Raw genomic sequence first — 14,151 nt, forward strand, 5'->3', positions numbered from 1 at the left:
CTCCAAGATGTCTTCTACACTTGTCTCCAAGATGTCTTCTACACTTGCCTCCAAGATGTCTTCTACACTTGTCTCCAAGATGTCTTCTACACTTGTCTCCAAGTTGTCTTCTACACTTGTCTCCAAGTTGTCTTCTACACTTGTCTCCAAGTTGTCTTCTACACTTGTCTCCAAGTTGTCTTCTACACTTGTCTCCAAGATGTCTTCTACACTTGTCTCCAAGATGTCTTCTACACTTGTCTCCAAGTCGTCTTCTCCACTTGTGTCCAAGATGTCTTCACCACCTAAGTAAAAGATGTCCTCACTACTTATTGCTAAGTTGTCTTCTCTACTTAATTCCAAGATGTTTTCTCTACTGATGTCCAAGAAGTCTTCTCTACTTAATACCAAGACGTTTTCTCTACTGATGTCCAAGAAGTCCTCTCCAATGATTTCCATGTTGTCTTTTCGACTGATCTCCATGATATTTTTTACACTGGCTTCCAACATGTCTTCTCCATTAAGTTTGAAATTGTCTTGTCCACTTATGTCCAGGATATCATCTCCATTATCTTCCAAGTTGTCTTGGCCACTTTTGTCCAGGATTTCTTCTCCACTAGGCATCAAGTTATATTCTTCCCTGATCTCCAAGTTGTTTTCTCCATTAAAAGACCTGAGTATATCCAAGACCAGGGTGGTGAGGATGATAAAGATCATCAAGGTAGTCAGACATTTTTTCTTCTTGATCCTTGATTCTCCCGAACGCATGTTCCTCTTGTTGAAGGAGTTCCCTCTTGGTGTCAAAGTGAATGTTTCAACGTAACAGTGATTGGGCTGTTTATATCCAGTTAGGGCGGACTCTCACTTTGGTCAAGTTTCAATTTCCCCTAATACGAATTCTACCGGTATCACACCTGCTTTCCTCCATATTGCAACCCACAGGGACATTGTATCCAGCGTAGAGACAATACTACTGTATGAATCAAGGGGGATGTTTTGTACAATCGCGTAACTAGAAACAATTAATTTGAGAATGTAATCTAAACTGGACTGTGTAGGAGAGTGAGATAGCAATGTCAAATGATGCTAGAGATTTTAATTTTGTTACATTGTCTCGTTTTGGTGGAAATTCTCTCACACTCATTCATAGGGCCAAGTTAGAGTGTTCAACCAGCCTATGCTGCATGTTTTGGGGATGTGAGAGGAAATTGGAGTACCCAGAGAAAGCCCACGCATGCCCGGGCCAAACATAGGAAGATCTGGACCTGGGATCAAACCCTCGATCTCAGAACTGCGAGGGCAACGTACTAAACACTCGCGCACCCGGTCACCATTTTTAAGAATAAAATAATTGCTAAGATTTAAGTTTCTTTCCACACTACACGCTCATTCAAAATGTGCCTCGGATGAAAATGTCGTTGAAAGGGTGCTTAAAGCTACTCAATCACAAGAAAGTGCCATTAGGAAGACAGAGTGCCAACCTGCCTTTGACATTCCATCAGCGGCATTCCGTCCATGATTTCTCGTCCACATCCATGTATCAACACTCAAGTTAAAGTGCAGTCAGGGAGAAAATTAATTTCTTATTACCCCGATTATAATATCAGGTCTCACTTGGTGTGTCTCGGGAAAATCCCACTCATCAGCATTTTGTCAAATGGCGGGCCATGGCATGCTACAGACGAGTAAAAATTGGGGGCCAGCAACTCTGAATGGATGCATTTCAGTGAAAGTAGCTTTGCCAACTCAACAAATAATGATAATGAATCTCCATCTGTGTTTTCTCCTCCCTTTACCTTTTGGATAAACATATAGCACATATAAACAGGAGCAAAGAGCCTTTCCACAATTCATCAAAACAGCAAATTTAGAGGGCAGTGACATGAAAGGGAAAAGGAACAGCAGAAAATGCATCTGACATTTGGGATATATGTTCATTTGAGAAAGGAAAGATGGGTGGACATTTTAGATGTGCATCAATCTTATGTTGTATATCCCTGTAGCTCAAAATGCTCATGTACACCGAAAAGGAGGGCAGCAAACAAAATTGATCATTACAAAATTCATGAGGTTCAGAAATCGTACATCAAGTCTTTTTTTCCTGCTAGAAGGCAATACTATTACTTCCCTCGCTCTTTTTTTTTTTAATAATCTTCCTCCATCACCTGCTACAAATCTCCACACAGTGACTGAGACGTGCGAAAAGGGCACATTTGCATAGCGTCTATATAGGGTAGAAAATCCGATCATATAAATGTAAATAAGGTGAGCTTAGTGTATATTTTCCTTGAGAAAACAGCTATTTGAAAACACGTCGGGAAAGTGCACAAGAGAGGACATGGATGGAGTGAAGCGAAAGGTCTTATTGGGGCTAGTGGATCAGTCAATGCAGTAATGTCACTGCTGACAGTGTTTTATTTTTTTTATTTTGGACATTCTGGCAGACGCTGCTGCTGAGGATTAACAGCAGGCGGCACTGGTGCAGTACTGGCGGCAAAACCATTCAAGATTTATGACCACGTGCGCAATCATTCCGTCAAACGTACCGTAACTTTAACATAGGGTTTGAATTTTCATTTTTGAAGCGCTACGGATTTATTGTCAGCTGGTTTGCTGTGTAAAATATTATTTATTGTTCAATGAAACACTGGCCTCAAGCTAAGCATAGAACATTAAGACAAGTGTGACCTCATCACTTTTTGGAGAAGTGAAATAATTATTAAATGAACATTAAATAATGGATATATAGTTGTCTTTTGAATCCTAAATTATGTCATCATCAGACATTAAAATTCAAACATGTCACGATTCATTTTAATTTGAATATTTTCTTGATTAAACTTTTTGTTATTATTTTACTTATTAATTTTAACGTCACTAACTTAACTAATTGCCTGCCATTGATGGAGTCCAAAAGTCAACAAACCAACACCAAGACAGTTTTTAAGTTTTTTTTTTTTTATAGTATACACATATTCCTTCTTTTAAACACTTGGATTCAAGTCTAACCTGTAATTGATTGGAAATGATGATAGCATCTCTACTGTTCTAATGGTTCTGTTTTCAAACAGTAACTTTTGATTAAAACAGACCAGGGAACAAAGAAATGTGTCCACATAATTTAGATGTTCATACCTCATGGCTTGTATGGGCATGTGTCCCAATGTTTGTGTATTCATGTAAAATAATGAGAAATGCCATTGAGGGAGGGTATGTTTTTCACGACGTGCGAATTGAGGAAGTTAAACATATGCCTACTTTATCCAAGCGAACAAGGTGTACAGACTGAATGTAATTGTGAATGAGGAAAGTTCATGGCTGAGGAAACACAAGACAAGCATTCTATTAGCTCGCTCCGGGACACGCTGTGCTTCCGACAGCGAGAATGAAAGCGCAATCTTTGGAGCTGTGTGCATGCTGCTTGCTCAAATTAGATTATTCTGCCCACCTATCATGACTTCAAATTGTTTTTTTTTGACTGGTATTCAAACAAACACAGCAAAAGATTAGGCCGCTTTCTTTGAGCATTGGGGAAGACATTCTAAAAGTGAACTGTGAATGGAGGCAAAGAAGGCTCACAGTCACATTTAAGGGTACACTCTAACGTTTCCAAGGAAGAACAAAATGTGATTCACATTGTGACCTCGCAAGAGGTTTCATCACCGAGTGACTGTGAGGATGCCAACTCGGTCAATGGCGCATGAAACTGCTTCTTTTTATTGGCATGGCATTCAATCAGTTCCTCTTGGCTGTATGTCCTTGGCTTTGGGGTACTGGCGATGGGGGAAGGGTGAGTGAGGGGTGGGGGAATGGGGGGGTCAAGCCATTACAGCAGTCCTGCACCTGCCCACGTCTTACTAGCCAATCCCTTTTAATGTCTTTCCCTCCTCACTTCCATTCCTGCATAAATACAATCAGGGCTTGTCAAGAAAGGCAGGAGCACTCACTCTCGTCCTCCACCGCCTCTGATTGATTACGCGGAGCGAGTAGCGCCTCCCGGCGTCTTTGCATTCCAATTGAAGATGGCTACATGCCCATGCTTCCTCCTCCTTACCCTTCACGTGCCCACCTCCTGACCTCAGAGGATGTCCACCTTCAGTACATCACACTACACACACCTACAATAAGCAGGTGACAAAATGCACGGTGGGACGACTGTAAGCTTTCAACAGACTAGCACAAAAAGAACATGGCAGTATTGCACAATAAACAGACAGAGTGGAAATGGAAAAGTATTCTAGACAGCAATGTGTAAACATTTGGTTAGGCCATTGCCACCGTATTTTGGGTTTAAGTCACACCAGGTGAGAATGCACAAATGTAACAACAAACATTAGAAAGTAGAGTACCCTATTTTCCGGACTACAAATCACACCTCTTTTCACAGTTTGGCTTGACCTTATATACTCAGGTACAACTTAGATATGTCTTTTTTTTCTCATTCTAACCCCCAACAGCTGATGTTGTGTTTTTTAAGGCTATACTCATCCATAGAATATGATAATACGTTACAAAAACGGGTGCCTATTTTTTCTTTTGTTCCATATTTTATTGTCATATTAATGTATAATGTCTGTTCTTGAATTCGGATATAAACTTAAAAACACCTCCTACAAAAATACTATTTATACTGCAGTCAGACATATTTTTCCCCCTTTCATTGCACATTATTTGGCTAGTATGACTTAAACTCAGATACGACGAATGGCAAAAAATATGGTAATAACAAAAAATTTGAAAACAACAGGCTTACTAGATGTCTGTTAATGTTAACTGTCATTCAGATAACCATACCTAACTTTCACTCCAAATCACTATGAATCCATTAACGTTTTCATCTTCAGTATCATTTAATCTAATTTAATTTTAACACGGACACATTTCCTTCATACTTCGAGTTGCATATGTTTGGGTTATAAAAACAGACAAACAACACAAAAAAATACTAATTTGGCATCATGCTGTCATGTGAACGTAGCCTATGCCACTGAGCCAACTAGACAATGATAACAAGTGTGAATTATCGTCTGGGAAAAAAGGGGTCTTTTGAATCACCACCAATCAGCAAATTGTCTTTAAACCTGCCAAAGCAAGCATGAATGTATTTTTTTAAAGGACCACTAAGTGACAGAGGCAGGCTGTCACGTCACAGTCAACCAAGCAACACACCGTGAAGGCTCATGCGAGTCTATAGATCATTCTCAATTGTGCCTGGCTTTTAACAGCCAACACACATCCACTCACGCTCTCCATCAGCGCGAAGCCTAAATGTGCATGTCAGTCCCTTGGTAGTCCTTCGCTTTCGACTGTTTGCAGTGCTAAACAACCCGCGTCAACAATCACTCCTTCTAGACAACCTTGGCGTCCCCGGAGGGCTAGGTTGTCTCCAACGACCCGCACCTTGGCCACTCACTTCAGTGAAATACAGTGGCGAGTTTTAATCAAGATACATTTGCATGTGGAGATAAAAGAGGCGGTGGGCCACACCTCCCCTCGTGCCTCCCTGCCATACCAGCTGATGTCAGATAGGCACGGATGAAGAAAACGGAAATGCGAGAGGGGTACACGCACGTGCACACCGGCGTGGCAGCTCGGTGCATGTGTGGTTAGTGCATTGGCTTCACAGTTCTGGAGTCCTGGGTTCAAATCCAGGCCGATTCAGCCATGTGGAGTTTGCATGTTCTTCATAAGCCTGTGTGGGTTTTCTCCGGGTATTGCACAAAACATTTGGAATTATGACCAAAAAGTGTCACCTTGCATCAGACTAGAGCACAAATTTTCCAAATATATTAACAGGTACATTCAATGTAGTCTATTTTGTACACTTGTACTTAACATTTAAAAATAACTGGGCGTGGTATTCTTTGGGCGTTCTTTTGATATTTTTACAACAGCCAGACATTGGGTGCTGACTCAGACACCATCCAGATGGCGAGCCGTCTGAGTATCTTAAATCTACTAGTTCATTTGCTGACCGGTCTGACGATTCATTGGCTGTCTGATTAAACAGAAACCTACCTAGTAAATGTGTCCCAATGAATTAGACTGTGGTCTTTAAGTGTTATTTTTTAAAGAATACAGTCATATTTCGTTAAAAAAACAGAACACAATCTGGCTTTGTTCTGACATTAAATATTAAAGAATATACTCCAGCTGAGACTCATAAGGTGCCTGCTGTTAGATTTGGCAGGGTCTAGATCTTTGTGTCATTTTCTAAAAGCACTGCAGTAGAAGGCTCCTTCCTCCTTAATTGGAAAACCATCGATAATTTAGCATCATGCTTGAAACAGATGCCTGAGCGGTGGATCAACTACTGCTTGGTGTTTTCAAATAGCTTTGAAGTGGGGAAGCAACTCCATGTGGTCAAGCTACACTTAATCAATGCAGGAAGAGACCAAAAATACCACAATTTGACCCAGAATTTCTCCAAAATCTTTAAGGATGTCACCCAAAACTAATAGAAAGTGACCTGGAATGATGTGCAAATACCCCTAAACCGACAAAAAGTGATGCGGAAACACCCCTAAATCAACAGAAGGTTTTTAATAAATGATCTTACCATCTGTATCTTCCTCACAGTTTAGAGGCTGGAGAACGTCTCAGGCTATTCTCTGAGGAGTTTGTTAGTTCTCCCGTGGCTTGGGGGGGCTCCCTTTTACCTAAAAAAAAAAACCATATGATCAGGTTCGTTAAAGACTTAAAATGCTACATCACTCCTTGATGCCAAAATGTAAAAAAATAAGACTTAAAGATTTTTCATTGTGATTTTGCTTTCAAATACTAATAGAATGTTATAAATAATGCAAATTAGCGACAACATACATTTATAGTCAAACTGCATTGATCTGTAAATGGCACTACTAATAGGCATCAAAGGGTCTTAAAGGTGTATGAGGTTGCTTTTTGTGTGTTGTGAGTGTGTATGGTTGTTTGTTAATTTGCAATAAACCCAGGAATAGATTTACGAGCAACCCAGCACTTGCCTAAAATCAGTCGGTATGTGCTTCGCTTTACAATGGCATCCCAGAATGTGGATGGTTGACTATAGTAAGCTATAGAAAATCAAACCTTATGACAATAGTATTTGGTATTATTGTCAAAAACTCTCACAGTGAGAAGGAAATATATCCAAAAGGAAGATAAAGAAAAAACGTGTTAAACAATAAAAATGTCCACCTTTATTCTTTGAGCATAACATATCAAAGATACAACCTTAACTCTAGTATGCATTGACAAATTATAATAAACTATACAACCGATAAAGAATAAGTCAAAAACTTCCTCTGTATGGGGTAACTCTTCTCCTTTGGTCAAAACAAAGCAGCAATAAAATCATTTTGTGGGATTTGATAATCTGTTACTAAAGAATTCCTTGAAATGATTCCTGCATCCTCACCCTCTTCCTATTGCAACAAAGAAATTTCCCGATTACGGGATGAATAAAGTTATCCAATCCAATCCAATGTCCTCTTTGTAAAAACAGAAACATGAAAACAGTTTAACGCAAATTCTGATATTATTTCGAGGAAGTACTGGATATTGGCACACATTTCTAAACATGCAAACTACAGTCGCAATTGCCATGTCAATATCACAATTAGACGTACTTCGGAATGACAAACACAAATGTGCACTTTATGAGCAGATCCTCCAAAGCTGAAGTGCAACACAAGATATTATTGTTACTGTAACTACTAGCCACGCCTCTCGAATCCAACAGTTATTCTAGTCCATGTTACTAATAGAATGGCTTATCTAAAGACACAAATATTCGTTATCATATAGAAATGGACTTTTACTATTCATTAAAACGGACGAAAGTATGGCACTGGGGGGCACAGTTTCTGCCACATTGTTTACAACAAAATTAGAATAAGTTGGATAAAAATGCACAGATAAATGAAAACTGTGAAATACAAGGGAACCACTTTGTACATGAGACAAGACATTATTACCTAAAATTTGGGGATTTTTATGTTTTTTTTTTTTTAAATAATGCATGATAATGTGGAGAAAATTGGGCAAAACTTTTTCAGGACCGGATCCACACTTTTGCTCAATTGGCAGCGTGGAAACATCTAATTAATCTTTACTTCCTGCATAATACAATCACAGAAATCTAAAACTCCAAACACAGCCTAGTAACTAGACAATTATTGTATATGACAACACAGAGTCAACCAGAATGATGTCACAAATCTAAACTAAAGACAAAATGCTGTTTTTTGTTTTACCTAGATGGTGTACAAATGCCATGTTAGATTCATCACTGTATACTTGGAATAAGGAGTTGAAACCATTTTGGGACAATGGTACAAGAAGAAATACTTATGTATTAAAACACCAAAATTGAGGTTTTTTTTTATTTGGGTGAGAAGTTTTGAGTAAAATCTTATGAGAGTAATAACATTTTGAAAATAAAATAGCATAAGACAACAAAACTCCCATTTTTGTAATGCATAATACTTCAAGACAAACTGTTGTCTTTTTTTCTCATGTTTTCTATTTCTTAATCTCACAAAATTGCAATAATAATCGATACCAATTACACAACTTTTTACCCTCAATATTTTTTTGGGGAATCTCACCTCTGGCTACTGTGTGGAGTTTACATATTTTTCTCCGTACTTACGTGGTTTTTCGCCTGGTACTGTTCACTCTTCCTCAAAGAAATAAGCACAATATGGTTAATTGAACACTAAATTGTTCGTAGCCATGAATATTTGTCTGTTTGTCTGCATGTGCCCTGTGATTGGCTTTGCTGTGAGTTAAACCAATGCTCTTATTGGCTATTGGTTCCCCACCACTAATTTACCTAAAGAATATGTAAATCTAATGAGCAGAAGGAGTGACTGTCTATGTGTATTGTGCTAGTATAAAAATGGTTTATTCCTGTATTTTATCTTATTTTTGCATTTGCTGAAAAAGTCCCATTAGGAAAATAGATTTACATACACTCATAGAATATTGTCTTGAAATCTATCTGTTCATGCAAACGGAATGTGTGCGTATGTGTGAGTGTGTCTACATCTCGTGAGTGAGAACTTGATGTTGGATAGCCACCCCATTGGATTGCACGACCCCGGCCGGTACCAGTTCGGGCTGACCGTTGGCCTTCAGCTGAGCAGGGGGACGCTGAGCGGCCGGGTGAGGGGCAAAGTGACCGTTGGACTCGTTTAACCTCCGCACCCGGTACGTTTCGTAATGGATGCTGCCTGTGATGTCCTTGATGTTCTGCATGTGTGTCCTGAAACGCAAGCAGAGCAATGTGTTTGCCATTAATACACAGACTGTGCCATATCTTTAAAAGTGATTTATATGAAGTGGGACATTTTACAGAATGCATACTTGTAAATTAAAATATTTTCCACTATTGTAACACAGTCCAAATGAACGCAACTTTAAGAAAATAGTCAGACAGAGACTTTTTCTTGTTAACTTGGCAGATGCATCTCACCTGATCAGAAGATCTCGTAGGTAAGCAAACTCACAATGTGCAATGTTCTCCACTGCAAAACAAAACAGACACAAGGTAGTTTAAATCATACCTTTACTCGTGAACTCTAATAAAATTCAACATCAACGGGCAAGTCAAGCAACCCAATTAACTGTAACGATGTAATGAGGGAATATATGAGCCCATAAATCCACTCAGCTCCACTCTTCCTGCTCGTCATGTCTGTACCACATGGTGTCAGTGTTTCTCATTCAATCTAATGTAAGGCATTTTGACCAAAGTCAGATTAAAAAAGCATTTAATTAACTTTCTTCTATTTTGACTGAAGGGGATTTGAAGAGACCGGTTTTCACAAACTAGCTTTGACAAGTGACTAGTACCCAGAGTTTAGCTAACATGTGAATTGTAGATTATGTCAAAAGTGCAAATAGGAGGGAGGAGAAATGCTATTTATGTAAAGCTTTGAAATCCCCATGCAGGCACTAAATTAAATTCCCTATGAGAGCAAGAGAGCGGAATATTTGCTTGGGGGTGCAAACACTGATTAGTGACTTTGCGTGAGCTTGGAAATTGTGCTCAATTCCAAAACTGCACACTTCAAGTACATAAGTGCCTTATCTAGGTACAGTGGTACCTTTACTTGTGAATGCTCCTACATACTAAAATAGTCAGATTACAAAAAGCTTCAATTTTTTTTTTAAATAATCATTGCAGTAATGACCATGTCTTTCTTATTTTGTTGTAATTCAATATTTGTTTTTTTTACCCCAAAAAATTACTGAATTAAAGTTCTCCAATCTTTTTTCCAAATAATTTAGGGGGTCCTACAGTTAAAAAAGTGACCCATTTTGGATTCCCCCACCAAAAACAGCTGTCAGCTGTTCCCCAGTATTATCAATATATTATGTTCATATGTGTGCATTACCCTCTATGGTGCCCCACTTTGTTCTCCTTCCCAGAATCCTCTTGCCATTCTCCTGGTACTCCTGATCGCTGCCCACCACGGCAAAGGGAATCATTTCCTGAAGATAAAGCCCATATACAAATTAGGCCAAGTATTGTTAAAAAAAATAAATGAGCTGACCCGTTGGATGAATTTACCCTGATTTTATCATTAATCAGCCTGTCCTCAGCATCCTCGTCAAACTCTTTCTGAGGATAGACATCAATATCGTTGGCCCGCAGCCCTTCCCTTATCTGCAAAAATAGTAGAGGGCATACGTTTAAAGTTGAATGGCCGAAAGAGTAGAATGAGTGTCGTGGTACTAATTTGAGGACAAGGAACTCACCGTTTGCTTGAAGTAATCCCGTTCCTCCAGCGTGAGCGTGTCGGCTTTGGCGATGACGGGCACGATGTTCACCACCTTGCTCAGACGCTTCATGAACTCCACATCCAGAGGCCTCAGACTGCATGGAAAAAAATATTATAACTCTTTTAATGTCATTGACAGCAATATATAGAATGTCCAATTGATTTTAACTCCTTGGCTGCCATTAACACTGATACACCTCCAATCAATGTCAATGAATTAGTTTAAAATCACTAGCAGTGTCCTTCCTTCCTACCTACATCAATGTAAGAGGCAAATTCCAAATGCTACCACACAGTATGCTGCATTGCCTTGGAGTCGCCACTAGATGATATCCATGTCCTGTTTAATTGCAATGCAGAGTGTAATTCTACATAACTCTTTAACCCAGAGGAGCCTTGGTTTACAATAGATTTGTGTTCTTACAACGGCTACCTGACTGATTTTCAACCATTATATAGAATTTTTAATAGAGGATCTCATTTTTTTTCCTTAGTATTTAATTCATTGGATCCCATTGATGTTGACAGATGCCCAATTTCTTTAAAATCGTCCCATTGACCGAGCTAGACGTCCAATCCATTTCGATTGGAAGGCGTGAATGAGAATACGTTAAAACTTTTTGCATGTGACTGATGGGGATCAGATAACAGTCAAACCACCAAACTCATAACTGAGCTATGTGAAGCATGATTATCATAAAGTAAGGAATGTGTGTGCTTACATTTCACAAATTACAGTAGTTTGAACTGCAATTTGAGTTTGAAATCAGATGTATTCATCCACAAGTGTTGGAACTCCATTTTGGAGCAGAATATTTCATTTGTGCTCGCATCTTTCGTCTCCCAACAACAAGCTCATACTAGTCGCAAGAGAGTAATAATTACTAGTGACATTGGTGCTACACAATGTATTTTCAACTTGCCACTCTTTCTCGGTGGAACTTTTTTTGTCTCTGGAAAAACTGCCAAAACTACTCTCGGTTTTGCCCTTCAATTAGTTTCAGATAAGCAAAGTCCAGTTCAATTGTTCAGCTTGAGTCAACCCGGAGGAGACGACGAGCTGGCTGTGCGAACGACGGGAAGAAAAACTTCCAAAATGCATTAGTGGGAAAAAGAGCCACAGTTAATGCGACATATGTAACAACAGGAAGTTGTCCATTCGAAACATATGTCATGTGAGGAGGCATAAGGCATGCATGTATATTTAATCTTTTGAGTGACCCTGAATATATTGTAAAGACAATGCAGATAGATGTGCACCATCTGGTGTGTACAAACGGGGCTCTATATATGTGGTCAAAAAGATAAATGACATAAGTGTGGGTAGGTTTGCTTTCTTGGCACTGAAATGCATACAAGACCATCAGTACCATTATGTTTTTCGGGATTAGAGCATCCCTACATGAACACGCTGTCTGTCCTGGATCGGAAGGAACAAAACCTTCCACCCACAGCGGTCCTTGAACAGGTACAGGTATGCTGACCCCTGCACTAACCCTATAGATAGAGCATGTTCTGGGCCTTCTTTCATTAAGAAGCTGGGATTCATGTTGTCTTTTCAACATGCATTTAAATCCTTGTCAGCTTGGTGCCTGCCAAAACACTAACTGCCAATGTGACTGCCAGCATGGCTGGCTAACAGATGCTCAAACACATTCAATAAACAAATATTGCCTAAACATAGGCAGATATGTACGTATAGTATAATGTTTTAGGAGTTATTGTGTACCTCCCGTCACAAAGCTATGTCAACTACTGACATTCCAAAAGCAACAGCTGTGGCGACATGAATGCATGACGAGCGAATATTTCAAACGCACACAAATAGTCACACACTAAAACAAAGTGGCTCCTCTCGAGGGGGATGTTTAAGTGGACCAGTCGGACGTCGGAAACATGAGCCAGCCGTGAATGAAGAAAAAAATCGGAGGTCATAAGATCACGTCAGCGCTCGGAGTCTTTATGTAGCGCATGTTTATAGGCAATTTGCGTCCTAAGCGATAATCAGAAATCTCTTGCTTTAAATAAACAAATAACAGCAGTCAACTTCAACAATTCTTAAATTTCTGTTTGTTCAAATTTGTTCAGTTTTTTTTGTCATAGTCATATGAATCCAAAGTGTGTGTTCAAGATGGGATGTAATAAAAGGAATATAAAATGATTGCTACTATGTCAGTGTGACAGAGCAAGCAAGCTTATGACATTCTACCATTGCCAACCAAGAATTCGTTTTCTAAGTGAAATGTGATTCTCCATAGTTCTACTTGTCTCTGAGGAGGTAATGACTTCCACATGTGTTTCGGAAGAGAGGTTAGCTGGAGTACGGCTGATGGATTTTGGAAAATCCCCAGTAGGCCTACGTCTTGGCAGGAGTGGGTGATAAAAGCATGTGTGTATATTTGTGTGTAGATAGAATTAGTATGCTCACCAGTGCCCAGTTGGCGGGATAAAGTATATGCAGCAGTGCACCCTCGAATCTGGGATCCGCTTCTTCCTGTCAATGTTGATCTCTTCTTGCAGGTAGGCTTCATACTGGTCGTTGATAAACTTCATGATGGGCTGCCAGCTGGGACGAACATGGAAGAAAAAATACCTTGTCAACATCAATCAAAATAGAATCCCAGATGCATAGAACAGAACAGAGAAAAAGTCCTTGATCTATCAACTAAATTGTTTCAATTTCAGACAAAAACATTTTTCTGTAGGCTCTCCTTTTAGTGTAAAGGATAATGGCAAATGTAACCCTGAACAATTGAATTGAATGCATTTGTTGTGATTATAAAAGTACAATGAGATTTAAAGCTTCACCATAAACTGCACACATAATAAATCAACACAAATAAATAGTGTGTGCACTTTATGGTGAACCTTTAATGATCATTGTACTTGTACATATTACATTTGGATCATGTTAATACATGCATTTAATTCAATTAAATTGGTCAAATTTGTGTAGACTACTCACTCCAACCTGGTACCAAAACTCTAACCCCATAGCATTCATTTCATGGCTGTTTTAAACTAGCAAGAGAGCTTACAATTAGAAACATTCGCAGACTGGAACATTTCAGGACTAGCATTACATGCCAGAAAGTATCTTGACTAAAAAAAGTTATGGGGAAATTACTTTGACATTTCTACCAGTAATTGGCGGAGCATCTTAAGCATGAATGCAAGAAGAAGAAAAAATAAGCCTAAAGGGTCCTTTTGGGAAGGTATATCATACACAAGAGCGTACAATAGTCTTCCTATAGTGTAATTCTGTTGCAAACTCCATGCTCTCCTAACATCTCTCCCAATCTCAAGCACGTCAACATGAAGGGTGTTGTGAAAATGTGGATGACATCAAGGCTGTGATGACAGAGCCATGGAGGATCCCTAAGGAATCCTTCCAAGGGTCATG

The 14,151-nt window shown here is 39.2% G+C and overlaps 2 protein-coding genes across 10 annotated transcripts in view; both read right to left on the reverse strand.

Annotated features, from left to right (window-relative positions):
• The window catches only part of tnrc6c2 (trinucleotide repeat containing adaptor 6C2), a 100,444-nt gene extending 93,811 nt beyond the window's left edge, over positions 1–6,633 (reverse strand). The window contains exon 1 of the mRNA XM_077718289.1: positions 6,539–6,633. The gene's annotated coding sequence lies outside the window, so the exon portion shown is untranslated. The remainder of the gene's footprint in view (positions 1–6,538) is intronic.
• Positions 6,634–7,447: 814 nt separating this feature from the next.
• Positions 7,448–14,151, reverse strand: part of septin9b (septin 9b) — a 48,067-nt gene continuing 41,363 nt past the window's right edge. For all 9 annotated transcript variants that reach the window (XM_077718305.1, XM_077718306.1, XM_077718307.1 and 6 more), the window contains 6 exons: positions 13,177–13,314; positions 10,726–10,843; positions 10,538–10,633; positions 10,362–10,458; positions 9,437–9,488; positions 7,448–9,226 (listed from right to left, as the gene is read on the reverse strand). In XM_077718305.1, coding sequence (XP_077574431.1) covers positions 9,004–9,226; positions 9,437–9,488; positions 10,362–10,458; positions 10,538–10,633; positions 10,726–10,843; positions 13,177–13,314 — 724 coding nt within the window. In that variant the 3' untranslated portion in view covers positions 7,448–9,003. The remainder of the gene's footprint in view (positions 9,227–9,436; positions 9,489–10,361; positions 10,459–10,537; positions 10,634–10,725; positions 10,844–13,176; positions 13,315–14,151) is intronic.

This window comes from Stigmatopora nigra, chromosome 6 (genome assembly GCF_051989575.1).
Source record: "Stigmatopora nigra isolate UIUO_SnigA chromosome 6, RoL_Snig_1.1, whole genome shotgun sequence".
In the NCBI taxonomy this organism is placed as follows: domain Eukaryota; kingdom Metazoa; phylum Chordata; class Actinopteri; order Syngnathiformes; family Syngnathidae; genus Stigmatopora; species Stigmatopora nigra.